The sequence below is a fragment of the Lichenostomus cassidix genome, chromosome 2 (assembly GCF_008360975.1).
Source record: "Lichenostomus cassidix isolate B80296 chromosome 2, HeHo_3.0, whole genome shotgun sequence".
In the NCBI taxonomy this organism is placed as follows: Eukaryota; Metazoa; Chordata; class Aves; order Passeriformes; family Meliphagidae; genus Lichenostomus; species Lichenostomus cassidix.
In genome coordinates, this window is record NC_139482.1 from 19,113,856 (window position 1) to 19,133,980 (window position 20,125).

Sequence of the window (20,125 nt, forward strand, 5' to 3'; positions counted from 1 at the left end):
AAAACCATTCAGGTTTTCAACTACATAAAGTGAAAATTCTATTGTCAAACTCTTTAAAATTGGTCTTTTCAAGACAGAAGGTCTCTTTAAAAGAATGTCACTGTACCATTATTGTCAAAAGGTCTCAGATCTAAACTAAATAAACACCTCATTTCTTTGTGCAACAGATCTTGGTACAACTTGGAAGGAGGAGACTGCAATTTTTATAGAAATTAAATTCCAGAGATACTGACTTTAACAAATTATACTTTTAACTAAAGGAAAGGCTAAGATTAATTAATGTGCAGATGTGAGTCAGGGGAAGATTTTCATTAGTTCTTAATTCCTTTCCATAGCCCACATTCTCTTAAAACAGCTAGACTGGGAAAAGAAATAAAGCAGAACTCTCATTGTTTTAGTAACTCTGTAAGAATAGAGCTGGTGTATAAAGTGTTAAAGAGATGGAAATCCACTTAAATAATTTCTGACTGCTAATAAACTTTTTGATAACGTACTCCCTCTGAACTCCCATCGAACACAATTCTGAATGGAATCACGCTGTCAAAATGCTCAGAATAATGTTGTGCACTGCAGAATCCTTCACAAATAATGAAATTTCCGTGCCATAAATAACAAGAGTCTTCTAGTGTTCGCTGATCAATGAAATTAATTAGATGCCTCATGTATCAAAATTTAAATATACCTCTTCTAGATCACATTGGAAATTCTTATATAGAGAAGTTTTTCTTCCATGCAGATCAAACTAAATTGAACTGGAAAACAGTAATATACTAGAACTGTGCTATTCAGTGGAAAGCGTGGAAGGCAACACTGAGATGCTGAGGGCAAGACCAAATAACATCTAAATATAGGCTGAAGATTTTAATTGCATGAATGGCAGAGCAGATTTATCATTGTGTCCTTAAAAGAAGAAGCACTTCATTCCAATGCCTAAATAAGATGATATAAATGTACAGAAAACTACTCTAAACAAACTCTAAACTCTAAAAGCTGAAAGATGCTTCACATTTGCACCTTGATTTATTGGTTCAGCCAAATATAGATTGAGTGTCAGGTCCGCTGTAACTTCAAACAAGAAAACACAATTTCCAATAAACTGAGAAATTCAGTACATAAAATAAGCATTGTTATACAATTGCATTAGCCTAATTTTCCACTGTGGTTTCATATGACCTTCCCACCACAGCTGTCTCTTCTTACATTTCATGGAAAGATAAATTGACATCCATAAAATTGGATGCCAAATAATAATTTAAGTTATTAATAATAAAATGGAGCCTGTGGTATCAAACGTTATCCTATAATTATAATAAGAAAGGTGTGGTGACATCTAATGGTTTAGAGAAAAGAGATGATTTTGCAAGGAAATAAAAATAAGGTTACTTCCCTTTTTTGTTCACCATGCTTCTAATTGTTTTCCTATTGTAATAGTTAGAATTAAAATAACTTTAAAATATATCACTGTATTTTTATTCAATGATTGTTATCCCAGAAACAAGAATGTTTTCCATTATAAGATTTTTTTTTTTACTTGTATGAATTTGAAAATTAAGCAAAAAGGTTGGGCTGGTAGTTTTCATTTACTATAAAAATCTGAAAAACATCCACATCATGTTTTGATAGATACAGTCTCAAAGGCTTGGGGTTTCTTGTTTATTTGGTAAATTGGGGGTTTTTATAGTATGCTCACTTTCTTTAGAAAACAAGACCCCAATTCTACTAAGAAAATGCTCATATTTTGACTACACCTAGTTATTCCTGGTTCACATGACAGCCCAGAATTACAGCTAAAGATTAAATAGTTCTCCTTATTTTCTAATGCCATGAGATCCATGTTTATAATAAAGATTTATTTATTAAAAAAAAAACAACAAAACAACCAACCAACAAAACAAAAAACCCCACAAACTTTTTATATTATCTAAACAACTGGAGCTACAGAAAAATTACTATCACAGATAGATTAAGAGCCTCTACTGATCTGGTATGTGGGAGATAAGAAATGCAATTCTTATTGTTCGTCTCCTTCTTTTAGTGCTCCTACTGAAGGCAAAATCAAATATATCCTGCAGACCACACATTTACACCTACATATTCCAGACTAAATGCAAATGATCTGTAACTCCTGATTTTAGTAGTATTATGGTGTCATCCCTCATGACTTCACTTATTTGAACAGAAAATCAGGTTAACATGGTTTCTGTAATTTTAAGAGTAGTTTAAAATTCCTTATATGAGCTCCCTGATCTTTTTTGCCTTTACAAATACAGCCTGGCAAACCCTTGCAGAAACAATTTACAAAAGAGTGAGGAGCATTGGGAAGTGCTGAGGGAAGCTGGAAACCTGAGGTGTGTGACTGAACAGAAAGAACTCTTGGAAGAATCTGAGTCTACAAAGAAAAGAAACTGCTATGAATGGGCTCTGGGGGTACCATGAGTGGGCAGGAAATTAATCTCTGAGCTGCAATGACCCTCTCACCAGCAAGCAACACGAAGTTACCAAGTTATGGATGCATTTGTTTCCGTATAAGCTGGTGGGAAGAACCTGGTGTCTCTCTAAGCTCCCACTGCACTGATATTATTCTCTGCTGCAAATAACATCTGCTCTCTACAAGCATCCTGGATGTCAGTGCATGCAATGATAAAACAATTCTACCTAATGCCCTGGGTTCAACCTACAAACAAATACACTTAGAGATAATTACAGTCATCAATATAGGTATTAAAACATCCCTAGTCTGAAACATCCCTATCTGACTCTCACATGAAATTACCTGGAATCAGATCCTTCCGTCTTTGTAAAATAAACTATGGTAAATACATAAACACAACTGGTTTGGGGGTTTTTTTGAGGTTTTTTGTTTTGATTTCTTCTGGAGCTAAAGAGGATTCAAAGCTGAAGGTCAGAAACTGAAAAAGATTCTGTAAGGATAAAAACTAGACACTTATGATAAGAACCCTTATTGATTAATCAAAGTAATTTTCAGCACGCTACAACTTGATGCTGCAAGACTGCAAAAGATCAAGGACTACCAGAAACCAGAACATCTCCAGAGCACTAAAACTGATCTGCAAATTAAAAATAAAATTGTATTAAGGGAATATAAAACTGGGAACAAATTAATGTTCTGCATCATGAGTGCTAGTGCTACATCTGATCTTGCTGAAGCTTCACAGTATGACATCTGCACAGTTCAGTGTTTATTTGGAAAAAATGAAGATACTTTCCTTGGTGGAAGACCAAGGGGCTTCAGGGTGTAAAAAAGGATGAGAAATAAAAAATGAAAAAGAAAGATCTTCCATCTTTTCTGAGGTCAAGTAGAACTCTTAGAAATGTTCAGGTTTTTTCTTAAAACATTTCCTAGAAATGTGAGGCTTTTTTTCCAAGTGGGTTTGTTGATCAGGAAAATTAGGTCCTGTCTTGGGGTTTTATATCTGATCAGTGGTTTATGCTTTGTAAGAGGTATCAGCAGGCACAAGGTTACATTTTGCATTATTTATTACCTCAAAAAAATAGTTAAATAAATTTCTGAATTCTTTAGAAGAAGAGGTATGGAAAATGCAAAAAGCTCAAGGCTATACATCAGAGGCTATCATTCAGACAAAGTCCTATGTCTGTTTCACAATTGTTACAAAAAAATCTGATTTTGATGTCTGTTGCTTCAGTAAAAATCTTTAAACAGCAGTTCTGTGATCCTTCAAAGAACTCTGCCCTGAGATCCATTTAAATCACAACTTTCACTGTTGAACGTGTGCCCTAAACAGTGTTAGAAAAGAGCAAAATATGTCTGACCTGCAAAGATCCCAAAATCACTTCAAAGTCTCAAATGCTAAAAAGAAGCTATGCAATAGCACTCTATGAGATTATGAGCCAACAAATCAATAAAGTGAATCACCTCAGAGATCTCTGACTTGGCGAATGTGTTCAGCGAAACACTGAAGAACTGTGCAGTGTGGAGGAGACTGAAAGTGCATTTGTTATCCATGCCAATTATGCTATATGGTGGCAGACTGGGGTAGAAATTAGGAGAGTGGTATTAGCTCTGGGACACACAGCTGGTGGCTCAGGTGGAATGTCACAGGGTATTGCTGAGTTGCTGCTATGACTTGGTGTGCATCACTCCCTAAATCTGTCAGACTGCCTGGGTTTTTACCAGACCCTGCTCTGCAGGACAGACACATGCCCCAGTCACACTAATCCTATACTATTCATCACACTCACCTCCTAAGGGAGGAAAAGGCCAAGTTCTCAAAAAATTTAAACAAAAAAACTCTTAATAATCCACATATGAAAAATTTCACTTATATGTGTTTCTAGAAAAACAATTATTTTAAGTCACAAATCCTCTGTTTTCACAAGAAAAACACAAAGTACAAGAGTGATTCTTTAACTCATCTTCAAAACACATTTTCCCTCAAATGATGTTCAAATATATTATTCTCTCTCACCAAATCTTTGGAATGAATGCTTACATCTGGTTGCAGTAAAGGGGTTCAAAGAATTACATGCTTCAGTAACTGACAATGAGAAGATTGAAATAATTTCCTAATGCACTCATCTGAGAAAATAAAACACACTGAATGGTGTCTGCACTTTCCTACAGTTGTGCATATTTGTTTGTACCTTCTATGTAAATTGTTTTTGAAAAATTATGCTTTCCCTGAAATCTGACTTATTCCTATTTAATCACTGTCTCATGCTCAATTTGCTTGGAAATGTGCTTATGTCATTGTGTCAAAAACAGGCCTAAAACAACCCTGTTTGAAACAACGCCTAAAAAGATGGAAAGTCCTGTTTGAGATTCAGGGAACACAAATAAAAAATTATCTTGCTCTGGGAAGTAAAGATGCCATAAAAGTTACTCTTGACAAGTAATAGTCTATTTCACAATATCTCTACTGATTTCCCTCAAGACTCTTGGGACAAATAGTCCCTTGCTCAAACTCATTAGTCAGATGAGATAGTTCATTGACTCAAATAAGAGTTTTAATAGTAGTTCACAGGCCAGTAATGGGAGTAAATAGTTTATGACTGGGTCCTTTTGATAGCAGTAGATACTCATTAAATGAAGGCCTTTGCTGTGATGCTGCTATGTGGAACTAAATACTAGGAAAATTTACATTTTGTTATCAGTTTCAAAGAATTTTGCTAATAATTAAATTTCGTCTAAAAAATAAACATTTTGTCTATGTTTAATAAATCTACACATATTCTGCATTGTTCAGAGCATGACTTGAAGTTCGGCAAACTCTTAAGTGAAGCATTCAAGCAAATCTTTGAAAATTTGAAAATTTCTTCCTCTAGTTTCATGGAGGTCAGAAAATCTGCTTTGAGGCTATCTGAACCCGATGCAATCTCTAACTTCTACATTAATGTGAAGAGTCAATTGTTTTTCATGCAGTCAGTGAGAAGAATCGATGTGAAAATACACATTCTATTTTATGCTGTGAAGTAGAATAAGCAGTTTCCTTAAGCCTTATTCTTGAGTGACTTCCCACAGAAATAGGGTCTATTATATTGATTTGTGAAAATGTCATGTTAAACCACTTGATCCTACAAATACAAATGTCCTGCATATACTAGCTGGCATCTGCAGCACCTCCACTTCAGATTTTCATGTTGGCAGCCCAGGGGTAGTAGGCTGCTCCACCAAAAGTAACCAGGGAATTAGAAAATCCACGGAGTCATCTACCCCTGCCTGTGGCACCTGCTAAGCCATACATTTGTACATCACCAACCCTCTCCTGTCTGCTTCAGGCTGGATAAAAGCAATAACAATATCAAGAGAACAACTGTGATGGCTTCCAGCTTTTGCTGAGAAGCGGCAGCCAAGGTAAGAGTGTGTGTGCAGCATCAGTCTGTGCAGCTGGAGGAGGCTGGGTGCTGCTCCACCTGCTGCTGCCCTGGCCAGCTCAGGCTGCTGCTGCTGCTGCTGTGGAAACGGGACCCTGCTTCCCATGCCCTGCGCTGCCATGCGCTTCTTGTCTTCCTGAATATCATTGTGACTTTGCTCATTTGTAACTGGATGGAATTAATTAAATGCCTGGGCAAGGTCCACTGGAACTTCCTAATGAGATCCTGTGTGTATTGGCCTTGTCACTGTCAGCAGAGGGAGTTACTAATGACGAGTTTCACCTTCTCTGTTCACCTGCGTATTTGTTTTTAGAGGCTTCTTCCAAATCTTTGAAAGAATCTTCCCCTACCTACACTAGATCCTAAATTATCTTTTTAAATTAAATGTCTGTATGCAAAGCAATTAACATTGATACCACAAAAATTGTCTTCAACAAATATCCTTTTGTTGCTCCTTTCTTACTATGTTATTAGGACTTGCTTTTTTTTTTTATGGCAGAGAAAACTTATGCAGCAGTCGAAAACTTATGTTTAGATCAGCAGAATAATATAATGCATTATCTCTTTTACATAATAATTCTTCCTTGAGTCTCTAAAGGTGTGTTTAAAAATACACTCTTTATTCTGACTCATAAAATAAACTGGTACTGAGTGCTGCTGAGGTACCCCACCATCACCACCAAAACTGGCACAGTGAATATGCTGCACTTTATCTTAGAAACATCTGCTAGAATGGATTGTAATCTCTTACAACTGCCACAGACAAGAATGGAATATCTCAAACCTCACCGGAAAAAGTTTTGATTAGTTATATCAAAATCTCTTTGGAGAATATTCTGTTTGCTTTTTCACTGCTATTAAAAACTTTGTAATTTGAATTTGAATGGGTGGTGAGTTGGGTATTTCAGTCTTCATAAATAGCTGCACTGTCAACATCTTTTGTTTGCATAAAGGTTGAGGGGGTCGATTTGAAGAATACTATATGTTTACATCTAGTTCAAAAACCCATCACTTTGACTGGATTATTATTCTTCCATATACAGAGGGTTTTCTTCAAAGAAGATATAGTACAATTTCAAGAGAAAAAATTAAAACAACAGTAACTTCAGAAAAATTCCTTTAGGAAAATGAATTGATTTTCTCTAGAAACAAGCCTTAACAGAAGAAGTCCGTGCTTGGATATAGTACCTCCTTTATGAGCTTTTAGTTTTTAGTTTTTGTTTATCTCACAATCTGAGGTATTGTTTTAGTATTATGATTGATAATATTCTTAGACTTCCTAAAAAACAACGCAAATATTAAGAAAAGACACTGATGCATACCATGAGTTATGATTTTTTTTTTAAATGGCTTTTTACTCTTCATTACCATTTTTGTTCCCCTGTGGTAATTCTGGAAGAAAAGTCTTCCTCATTCTGTCTCTATAAAATATTTCCTCATGCTATTGCTCATTGCTGTGCCACTGAATATGTAGCCTTCACTCTCAGTTAAATTTTCAGTGGACAGGATGACTTCAGCCACAGACAGTTTGCTAAGTTTTTAAAGTTGAGATGGTAATTATTTCTCAGATCATCTCCTCTTCCTTTCATTTTCAACTAATCACTACCTACAGATGAGATTTCACTGACATTAACTTTACTTTAAATCAAGAGATGTTCGGTCTGGATAGAAACATCTAGATATTGCAGTTTTGGACCAGCAGGAGAAGGTTCAGCATGACTTCCCATGACTATGTGTTGTTTAATTAGATTTTATTCTTACAGATGCTGCTAAATAGAAACTCTAATTAAAATATTGCCTTATGGATCCTTATAAGCAGCATAACTGGTAAACTTAATCTGATCTGCACGAAATCCCAGGTACAACAATGAGAATAATTTTCCTATATTCAGGTAGAATTCTTGCTTTCATTAAAAGAAAAAAAAAAAGAATAAGTCATGACTCAAATGTCTTCTATTCACACTGCCTTTAAAAATATCTTTAAGTTCCCTGGCGATGAGGGTTTAAAATAATATAAAAATAATGTCTTGAGTTTATTAGGATAATAAAATAAGGTGAAAATAAGAAGACGGCAATGTCTCAGTGTAAAATAAATAGAAATAAGTAAACTAAAACAAAAATAAATACAGAATAAAACAAAAAGAAAACATAAAGAATATTCCCAAAACCTAGAAAAAGGAAATTTTACTGATTGTCATATAGAAAATTCCATGAAAATAAAAAAAAATATTTCAGTGCAGTAGAAAATAATCTCTACAGATTATTATGATATGGATAACTATCTAGCAAACCTCTGCTCAGGTTAATAATTAAAAAAGAAATTAAAACACTTTGTCCATCCTGAGGGTGGAAAAAATAATTACTGGACACAATCAACAGTGACACCAATAATGCAAGCAAACCACGCACACATGGCTGATGCACCTGGTATGTATTTTCCACCAAACTTAGTTTGCAAGTTAGTTTATAACTAAAATTAAGCAATCCTGAAATGTTTATAATTACAATATTTGGCTGCCACAAGTTATATACTGCAGTAATGAAATGAGAATATAATCTGAACTTTGAGTTAAGATAAATATTTATTTTGGTCATAATTTTATGTAATTGGATCTATTTTTCTTTTTGTTTTTTATTACATTAACAATTGAAAATTATTTTTAAACAACAACTATTAGTTTTCTTTAATCTACTTGCCTCCTTTACAAATTTGAGTCTTTCTAGGAAAAAGAACTGTAAAAATACATCTCAGTAACTATACAGTGACTTGATGTGTGGTCTGTTGTTATTTGTAGGTGTTTGGACTTACTGAGGAATAAAATCTCCTAATGCCTGTCAAGGGGTTCATTGTTTTTATATTTCAGGCAGACATATCCTAGGTCGTATCTCTAGATATTAAAGCCTGTTGAAGTATTTTATCTTTCAGGCTTTTAAACTATCTTTATATTATCCAGAATATTGGAGAAATAATTTCTAATAATTTATTTTCAAGGAAAAAATATAATTTACCATTTAAAGTTAATTCGGTCAACATATGCATGGAAATAAAACAGAAACTTTAATGCAGTTCACCAAGACATTATTAGAGATATTGTAGAGAGGGAAGTTAACAGACATATGGCAAATAAATTGCATCATGATTTATATTTAAAAAAACAGAACTCCTTGCACAGATTCAAGTAAGCACAAGTACATTCACTGTCTTTTGAATAGGTTTCTGGTATGTCTTGAAGTGGTATATTTGGTCACTGTGTCTGAACAGCATTTATTATTAATTTCTACATAAGAATTAATTTCTAGGCAGAATCATATTATGATTTAAAAACTGCTTTTACAAGCAGTTAATCCTTTTTAATGAACAACAAAGGAACAGCCAACTTTTTCAAATGTCTCCGCTTTCACTTGCAAATTAATAATTAGACAGGCTTGTTAAATAATTTTTTGGTCATCTCACATTTAGTGAAGAAAAATGTAATTCTAAATAAAATTGATTATGTACTCTCTACCTGTTTATATAAAAATATAAATAATTCAATGGAGTCATATTTTTACATTTTATTCTCACTTTGTGCTTGTTGTTAATTCATTTTTTTGTGTGTCATCCCGTCAGAACAACAGGGCTGTACACTAATAGCTAAGGATAGAGATGGCAGCAAACTATGAAAATAACTTCACATGGAGAATATCAAAGAGAAATATACTATATGTGAAGAGGGGGAAAGGGAAAGAGGATTTTAAAAGATTTTCTGTGGCTTTTAGAAGCTTCTCTTGGAAGAGAAATGCTAAAAGCATTTTCAAGAGACTGGAGCAATAGAAAGCAGCACGGAAGCAAGAGGCGCGTGGGAGCTCTTCCAGTCTGTCTGCTAAACAACAGAATGTCACAGTGCTGAAGCTCTCTGTGGGAGCATGTACACCCCTAGAGACATAATATATTCCAAAGAAAAGGGTTTTTTAATACCTTAATCAGAACCCGAATATGTCCCGTGGCTTTTGATGATTTGAAGTACCAGAAGCTCATCACACAAGTCCCACTTGATTCTTTCCATATGGAACTCTTCACATGGGCTTTTTCATTTATTTGGCCTATTGCACTGGCCTCAAGATACAGGAATTGTCCTGAAATGAAATAATGCATTACTGAGAAAATGTTTTAGATTTTTAAATTAGATTCCAAAACTCAGCAAAGTAAATGCAGAGACGTGTGAAGTACACTTCCATCATAAGTCTCATCATTCCCTCACAGTCAGTCTCAGCATAGGGGAAAAAATGACCAGATCATATTCCTTGTGCACTTCTTATATCAGGAATAAACTGGTGGTAGCAGCTTAAGAGTTGGATGGGCCTGTGTGGATGAGTGGGAACACTTCCATATTTCCCACCTATTTTGATTACATGTCCCTGCTGGACAGCACTAGTTGCTTTTCTGACAGGACATCATAAAATAGCCATACCTTGATAAATTTCACGATATAGTTTCCTGAAAAGCAATCTCCAAAATAGCAAGTCACACTACATAAAAACTTGTGAAACAGGAAAAAAACTTTATGCATTTATAAATCATTAGGTATCCCTGATGGATCATATTACCTTCGGTCATTTTTACTGTGTATGAATATTAATGGACACATAAATTATTTAGCCAGAGGAAATTGCAAAAATAGATGCCTAGAGTTAAAATTTTTCAACACTGATATGGTCCTTAAGTCTTCCATCCTTTTTTTCAATCAGAAGCATAAAAATTCTCCCAAGTTTTCAAATTCTTTTTTTTTTTCCTTTGTACAAATAAGAAACGTGTATGTCACATAAATATAAATTTAGTATAAATAATGCACTTAAACTATAATTGCACATCTACTAATGTTTGTATATGAATTAGGCAAAAAAAAAATTATTTCACTAGAGATTGCATAAAGAAATTCTAACTTTGACACTTCTCTGGCTAAGTGAAGTGTCAAAGATGTTTGCCATAGATGTTTGCCATAGTATTATAGGATAAGAAATTTCCCTGAGGTCAAGCATATATTTAACAAGTGCAGTGATGCATTTTTGATAAGACTTTAAAAATATGTATTATTAGACAATGCAAATGACCTTTTTTCCCCCACATATTTTCAAGTTTATTGGGTTTTGTCTTTAAGCAGTTCATGTAAACATTCAACAACTACTATCATGCCTTTGTGCAACTCTGCTGTGAAATATTTCAATTTAAGGTCAGTTCTGAACTCAGCTTTGGTAACACCTTTGCTGAGCTGTGGGACCTTCAAAAGCAGAGGATGAAGGCACAGAGCTTGTAGCAATAAGCAGAGCAGATAACTCAGTGCTTTGGCCAACAAAACCAGGAGGTGCACTAACAAAAGAGGCTTGTTTATTTAAATGTATTTATTTAACATTATCTAAAATTAAAGTATGAATAGTCACCATGGGAAACTGTAAGCTTCCTGGAAATGACCTCAAGCTCTGGAGCAGTGGGATTCAGTGGATCTCAGAGCTGAGCTAACTCACCCTTGCAAATTGCAGCCAGACCAAATGTCTCTCTCCAGACAAGTATCAAATTATCTTGCCTGACTCATACGAGAAACAACTAAGATTCAATTTCCCTAAAATAAAGTTATGGTACAATGGTAATTAATATTTTTAAATTCTAACACATTTAATTCATTAAAAATGACACCCTGATTAGACACGTTAGAGCTCCCCTGCTGCCCGTGAAGATATGAGACATTCCATGAGGACAACAGTATCTTGTTTGTGAACTAACAACATACCAGTTCTATTTCCAAGCGTGTGGTCCCCGGGAGGTCTAAGACTTTGAGGCGAGCTGACCCCTAGCACCCAGTTAAAATTGTCAGCCAGGGAGTTTTGCCAGCCACATCTGCCATTCTCAAAGGTGCAGGAAGTTCCGCATTCACTCTCGTCTGTATTATCCCCACAGTTGTCTTCAAAATCACAGCTTTGTTCTGGTCTGTAACACTTGCCATTCTGGCACTGCCTATGGCCATGTGAGCAGGAGCCTGAAAAGAGAAGAATAAGGGTGTCCTGGTGAATCACAGTGCCATGCATCCCAGCAAGGTTACTGGAAGGTTACATTTCAGAGAGCTTAATATTTAGGAGGAGGAGGGTGGTCCAGAGCAGTTTTATTAAAAGCCTTTGGTTCCCCTGAAGTGCCAATCCATTATCAGTTTATTTCTTTTGTATTTTGTCAAGTGATTGCCTAAATAAATGACTGTTTCCCTTGTAAAGCCTCAGAGGGCAAGCTCCAGCCAGGCATTCCTTCACTAACAAAGCTTTCTAGTCTGACTTAATTGCTGACATTCTCCTTTCATGTGGTGTTGAATTAAATCATTTTATTTTAGCTGCAAAGTTGAGCCTACTTTAGGAGCCCTAATTTGGAAGAGAAAACTTTTCTGTTTTAACTACACAGGTTTGCCTTTTAATGGATTTTTTTTTTATGAGTTCAGTAGGTCGATGGTGTCCTTTCTGTGCAGTATTCCTGCCACTGTTGAGAGATAATTCTGCTATTGTGCAGCCAAAAGATTGTAAGATTCAGATCACAGGATCTATTCACAAGTTTCATGTTTTCATTTCAGATCAATTTCTGCAGGACTCTGAATAAAACGTAGCCACTTCTGTACATTCTGTAATGAAGAAGTGAAACACAACATTGTGCAATGGACCCCTAACCATTTACTTTGTACATTCTGCTCTGCCAGAAATAAATGAACAAGCATAATTTTACTTAAAAATAGGAACATCAAGATATTAGCTCAACAGAAAAAATTAGAATATGTACATGTCGGAAAATTACACAAGTACAAGGAGAATCTGAGTTAATTGATACTAAAAATCACATGGTGCTAAAACTTGTTTCCATTACTACTTTAATAATTTAAAGGAGATATGTGAAATTCACATATGGCTGAATTTTAATATGAGGTCAGAAAAACTGACTTATTAGTAAAAAAGAAAATAAGAGATGGGGTATTCAGTTGTTGTATTGGCAACGTCCACCCCATGACATTTGTTTAAGCCAGACTTCAAATTACAAAATCCCCAAAGTGAAAAAACATTGTCAGAACCCTTTGCTGTAGGTTTTGGGTGAAGTGAAAAGAAGTAATTTTATTCCTACACGTCAGTTAAAATAAACAAATGTTAACCTCTCCTTTTTAAGTAAAAATCCTCCTAGCACAATCCTTATTAAAATAAATCTACAATACAAATACATATTGAAATACAATAGAAATAGCTTGCAAGATTTCCAGGGAAACTATGAATTCCTGAATAATTCCTAAAATAATTTTTAATTCCTATTTCTTAGTAACATAAAACTATGTATCAGGTTTGCTCGAAAAGACTGCATATGATTCGGCTTTAACACTTGCTCAGAGAAAGGAGGAAAAATTCCTGATCAAAAAGAAGCAAGTCAGAATAAAAATCTAATACTGCCTTAGAAAGTCAAGAACATCAGGGAAAGGTCTCCAAATCTGGAGACAAGAAAAATGAGCAATCTCTGACCAGAAGAAAAAGATTCATTTGAAGTTCACAGCTCCAATTTTATAAAAGCATCAGTGTGATTTTTATTAGTACATGACCTCTGAAAATGGTCCTGGTCAAAAGAATGGTGAAATTCTATCGGTGAATCAGTCAGTGTCCATCAGAAACTTTTATAAAGCTTCTTCAGCATTTCGGTCATCTGTGTTGTATCCCAAAGAGTGACAGAGATTTATTATAAAATTGCTGCTTAATTTAAATGACGTATTTTTTTTAGGAGCTAGTTGTTATAACCCTACATTTCTTTTATGCGATTGCAGTAAGAATTTAGCAAAATATTTATTTTGTCAGCAAACTAGGAATTTAAATTTCAGGATGCAGTTCATGCCTTGAAATACTTTCCCTTGCAGTTCAATGACCAATAAGTGCAATAACTATTGAATTTTGAGGTCCTTTTCTAGCATTGCTTCCAATTTCAAGCTGGAAAAAAAGAAAAAAAAAAAAAAAGCAGAGTTGAAAAGTGGAAGTCTTTGTTTCCTGAGGAAAAACAAAAAAATCCATCTTGAATCCCGGCATGAATGAATCTTTTCAAGCATGTGTAATGAATGATATTGCACTGCCTAACTGAGCCTGTAACGTGACTTGCTTCTGGATGTACTTCCATAGTATGGCTTCTCTTTAAATGACATTTCTAATGCTTTAAAACTGTAGGGAAAAAAAACTCACCAAACAAACAAACAACCTCCCCTCCACCCAAAAAACAACCCCAGACCTACATGAAAAGGAATTTTGTTTAGAGCTCTCTCCCTTTCTTCAATAATTTTTCTCAATCCCAGTTGTTCAAACACTGTTATGTAGATTTCTGTGGGTGTGAGAGACATATTTAATTGAGAAAAACTTCTCCTTTACAAGGTTCAGTAAATTTTTCCTCCAATCAGTGTTTCTTGAAGATTATTAGTGGGTAGATTTTTTGTTCTGTGTGATAACTATATCAACACACTAGACTTCAGTAGACCCCAGGGGGCTCTTACAGCCCCTTTCAGTTAAATATCTTTTATCTTATCTTTACATTTTTCCTTCAGATAAATAATCTTTGAATTGAAGAGGATTTATACAACAGAGGAAAACAGTTGCACCAGTCAGTAATCGCCTTGTTTATACACCCTGAGCAAAATCAACAGGTGGAATATTTATTTTTTAAAACATATAGTTAGGAGAAGAGTTAATATCCATATTTTATAAGGGTGTTTCTCTTAAATGTAATTTGAAAAAAAAAGTACCTTCAAATATCAAGAGAGAAAATAAATTTTTCCTACGGACAACCCGTCTTATTGTGGAAAACTGAGGCAAAGGAGGTCTCAAGTACTCAGCCTTTTCTTCATCTTTGGTAATTATATTCCTCCCTGCATTCAATAAAAAATTGAGGTTTTCCTTGCCCCTCCTTTTGCTATTAATATATTTGTAAAAACATTTTATATTATCCTTTCCAGAAGTGGCCAGATTGTTCTAATTTGGCTTATTTTAAAGTTGTTAAATTTAATAAGCTGTTAACCTTCATAAACTTATTATATTTAATAGTATCAACATCTATGTTTTCCAAACGTAAATCAAACCAAATGAATGGTATAGTTTGCAATTACCAGAATAATTCATTAATAGGTGTGAAAATCTAGATCTGCTTCGAAATATTTTCAAAATACTTTATTTACATTCACATAACTAGAAGCATACCTGCTCTTAAATCAAAGCTAGAGCTCCTTTAGAACCATAATCTGGTATAGAGGTCAGAGTAATTAATCAGCAGACGGAGAGAGTGTCATCCCAGGGATAAGGGCTCGCTGGATAATTTAGATCTCTGAGTTTTTCCCTGCAACAATTACTCCATTATCCTTCTTGCTCTGAGTTGACATTATTGTATGACTGAAATCTATGGGTCCTTAAAAAAATAATTTGTTAACAAGAACATCTTTCCTCTAGTATCTCTCCAGCATAGCCCAAGGACACAGAGGAAAGTGCTTTCATCACTGTTGATGATGCATAGTAACACCGACTTGTCAGTGCAGGAATGTGAAAAATGCATCTCATTTCAAAAGAAAAGCTTTAGAAATTAAAAGAATTTACAAAGATTTTCAGATCTTGTTGGGAAAAAAAATGATTTAAAAAGTATTCTACTATATCAGTTGTTTTTTTTTTTTAAGGAAATGGCCTTTTTTTCTGGAATCAAATGCAAACATTTGGTTTTGTAAGCCTTGCAACTACCTTGACATTTTGATTTGCATTCTGAAAATTAAAAGTTAGAAGAACAACAGCTTGAGCTCATTTGCAAAAGGGAATTTTAGAAGAAATTGTTAACCTGAGTTACTACCATGTAAAAGACAGAGCAGATGAAAGCTTCTCCAACAATCAAAACTTCCTCCACTGGTTTCTTCTCTTGTCCATTTGCACACAAAACCACAAGAGAATTCTTTTCCAGTAATCAGATCCAGTAATTAACCTCAGAGACAAAAAGAATCAAAAATATAAACAGCCAGGTAGCCTATCAATGTTCAATATTATTGTCTCCATCCATGACAGAGCGCTGAAGAATCTTTGTTTTCCTTGTATATACTTTGTTATTAGAAAAGCATTGTTTTTTATCTGTCACTAATTTAAGATTTTAAGCCATATCCATTCTGTGACACATTCAATGGGTCCTGACATGGTGCTTTACTTTGTTCAGGGTTACCAGAAATTTTGAGCTGAAGGCAAGATGGGCAACTTAATGCCTCTTCATACTGCGTTTACTGCATTTACTATAAGCAGGGCAACACTGAAAACAATATCATAAAGAGCAAAAGTTTCAGTTTCAATTCCTCAGATGCATGTCAATGTGCATTCACTCAGAAGAAAAAAAAAGCAGGTTTTGACTAGAGAAGGAGGTGCTAGGTCTTTTTAACTCCTCCACTCTTACAGTACTGGCATACTGCTACCTTCAGTAATAGAAATATTGCATACTTTCCATGTTGCTCGAGTAATTCTACACCTCTTTAATCTATAAAACATGCTAGTTGGTCAGCTTAAAAGGAAATTTTTATTTACTCTCTTTGGGTGGTAAATGCCCATGCTGAATAAGAAGAGACCTAGGCCTGGATTCATTGAAAGACACTCCTTCTGTTGCAATAGCATCAAGACTGATTTGTTCTTTGCCAGAAAACTGAAACAAGACAAAATATATATTAACATTATTATTCCAATGCTAATCAAGTGATTTATGTCCCTAACATAAAGAAAATAACAAGCAAGGAAAACTGCTGTAAGAGGACATACACTTTATGGGAACAGTGATATATCAGCTCTTTTAAACAGTCTTCCCTTTCCAAAGCCATGTTGAAATTTATAACCTATCCTCTTGAGGGTGGACAAAGAAATACTAAGAGAAAAGGAATCCACACCTAGTTTTAAGCAAAACTTTTTCAGAAACAATAATATTCATCATATGCATTTACTACCGTGAGAGAGATTAAATAATAATGAAAGTGCAAAGCTTAACTCACACTCCTGAGTTAACTCTTAGCAAAAATCCAAAATAAAATTATATTGAACAAAATTTTCATTTGCCATGTTCTGGCTCAAATAAATAAAATCTAAATATTTACTACATGAACTCCTTAGTAAAGACACAGAAAGAAGAAGCATTCCCTAGGTATCAAATCCACAATCCTAAAAATATGTCAAAAAGCTGTAGCATGTCCTTTAGAAGTACAACCTGAAGATCATATAAAAAGCATTTTATAACTATAGACCAATATCTTGCCTGAAGCAGATCAATGTAACAGTGCTTTTATGAGTGCCTGGACTGCTGCATAACCGGTAACATCTCCACCTTAGAGCCCAAAATGGTTTAGCTGTGACCTCTGGTTTAATGGTCCATCTGCTATCTGATGCTTGAAGGGTGGAAGAAGGTTTGGCATCTGCATTTCCAGGGGCCATGGGCAGGCTCTGCTCAGTGGTTTCACTGCCTGCATTTCTAACGGAAGAAAAGTCTGGAGATTGAGTCTAAAGTATGGCTTGAAGTAAAGCAGACCCATAAATCAGAACAGTCTGAGCCTGGGAAATGGGTTGCACAAACTCTGAATAGCTGGGGATGTCAGAAGGGAATTTCTACAAGGAGATCAAAGAAAAAAACAGTGGACTTACAGAATTTACGATGTCACAACTGAATTTGGAAGGGGAGAGGTCTTCACTGGCTGCACTGGACTATGTGCTCCTTTCATATTCTCCACCAAACCCTAAGCTGTTGTCCACAGCACATAGTGGAAGGTGAAGCTACAGTGCAGTGACAAATCACCTTTGTACAACCTGCCAGAGCTGCTGGACTGTGCTCAGTAAATGTGACACGTGGAAAGCACTTCCCTCAAATCCTATTCAAAGCATGACCAACCAGCTCTAATTTACAGTCACAGCCCTGACTTCGAGACCAGAGGGCTGAACACCATCCTGGCCAGATTTACCCTTGGTAAGAGAAGACAGTGGACATGGAGACCCAGAACCTGAGAAGCACTGGTCCCAGAGCTGAAAGCATGAACTAAAGTATGTTGAGAAACTTTTCTCTGGCAAATACAGGCAACATGCCTTTAAAAAACATGTTTAAAAAGACGCAGTATAAGAAGCAAATAGTCTTTCTATTATATGTCCACAAGACCTCAGATGTTTTTCAGAAAATGGTGTTTTCTTCACCATGTTAGACACAATGAGGTGGTCCAGCCATGGCTTTAATTTGACATAAGACTGTTCAATATACAGAGAGGAAGATAACAAAAGATACATCTGTTATCAGTTGGGGATATCTACCATTTACAAATGTCAATCTCTTCCTTTAAATCAGTATTAATATTCAACAATAGAAATGTAAACTACAAAGGAAATTTTCTGGAGAATTCTTAGTTGTGTACAGATGGGAAATAAAGTGTGAAAGAGCTGCAAGAAACATAATTTGCTTAGAAATTCTATAAGAAATTACAACATTTAAACACAGCTATATTTAAACTCTTCAGAAATATGTGAGTAAGGGTCAGGTGTAGGAGAAACGAAAACTGCCCAAAACTCATTAAATTGAATCTCATGACCCCTATGAATCCTCATCTGTCATTGCTCAGAAGGAATAAGTTTCAGGATTACTGTATTTACCACATCCATCTGAAGAGGACATGATGATTAAAAGATTTCACTGATGTCTTGAATGGCCTTCCACACACATTTAAGCATCCACTGAAGAGGTCAACAGGAAAATGAAAAATGCCTTATGCTTGATGGAGGAGAAAGGTACTTAATCTCACAGTATCTTAAAGAAATGTAGCTTCAAATACGGTCAGCTTCACCCTTTCGTCTGAGTAACATGTTTGTTCTCAGACACTGAAAGAAAAAGACTAAACTTATAAAGTCAGGAAAAGTGTTTTGAGGTGAGTTTTTGAAAGCAACAAGAATTACACTTGGCACTGTTATGCTGTAATGTTGCTACAGTCACCTAGTGTGATTAAGATGTTCTGTTCCTTATCATTTTCCAGCCAGTATGAACAATTAACATGGGAGCATTTTTTATGGTTCTCATTTAATGTTAATCCAATCCAGTACAACCATTTATTCCCCAAAGCATTAATAACTTTGTTAACTGCACCTTTATTCAGCATGTGTTTGGGTTTATCAGCACACTTTGAGGTAAGCAAGTAGTAGCACATCTGCTTAGCGAGTGAACATGGAAAGAGCAGAACAGCTCATGGTTAGAAGGACAACCCTGAGGAAGTTGCTTGATGACACTTCACAGGATTTCCACAACACTTTCCATGTAAGCTCTGCCATTCATCTTTCCTCTGCTTGGAAAGGAAGGTAAGGGAAATACAGAAGAAACTAGTAGTTCCTACAGTCATAATCAGTTACGGGCCCAATCCAGAATCTGCTCTCATCTGACTGCTGATCCAAAGAATTAGTGAGCTTTAATTTCACATCCAAGATTCCAGGTCTGGGAATACCTAGGGGAAAAATTTTGTTTCTTTGACATAAAATAACAATTAAGTATGGGAAATGTCTGCAAATTAATTATAATTTATTGTATGTTCAAATGTTGTAGTTGGTTAGGCACTGAAATAATTCTAAATCCCCAAATAAAGGTGGAAAAAATATTTTAAACTTTTAAAATTATAACTCATTCTAAATTTTTATCATTATTTTGCAAATTAGACCGGCACCAATAGATGGGATTTTCTTTTTTAGTTTAGCAAATGGGCACATTGCTTTCAAACCATTACACAATCTAGTAAGACTAGAGCTCAAAATAAAAGGAGATAGATCAGAGTCTGAGCTACCAACAACCAAAAAGAATCAGAAGAAACTGTGGAATTAAAAAGGTGGTACAAGGAAAATATTTCCAGTTAAACTGATAGAGTGATTACAATTACACAAACTTGGAATTTAATTGGAGAAAGCTTAAAAAAATTTAGAAAATACAACACCAAAATCCAGACTATATATTTTTCCCCTTCATAGTCAATAAAAGGATAACTTTCATCATAAGTGGAGGATAATATATGTAGAAGTTGAATTCAAGTCACCTGTATGCATGACTAGTTTATATTCAAAAGTAGCAGCTTTATACCAAGCTCTTAAACCAATCTACAAATTCTACAGTATTTCTAACATTTTTGTGAAAAATGTGGAATTGTTTCTTGTACCAGAAAGGAGAGATTAAAAATAAATATGTTTATTTCTTAGTTTTAAAATACAATAGTGATAAACCTTTTGTATTATTACA

At 34.9% G+C, this 20,125-nt stretch overlaps 1 protein-coding gene across 1 annotated transcript in view; it reads right to left on the reverse strand.

Moving 5' to 3' along the window:
* The window catches only part of MALRD1 (MAM and LDL receptor class A domain containing 1), a 229,886-nt gene that overhangs the window by 104,435 nt on the left and 105,326 nt on the right, over positions 1–20,125 (reverse strand). Inside the window, exons 27-28 of the mRNA XM_085050566.1 lie at positions 11,619–11,864; positions 9,812–9,969 (exon numbers count right to left, since the gene is read on the reverse strand). Of these exons, the coding sequence (XP_084906692.1) occupies positions 9,812–9,969; positions 11,619–11,864 (404 nt within the window). The remainder of the gene's footprint in view (positions 1–9,811; positions 9,970–11,618; positions 11,865–20,125) is intronic.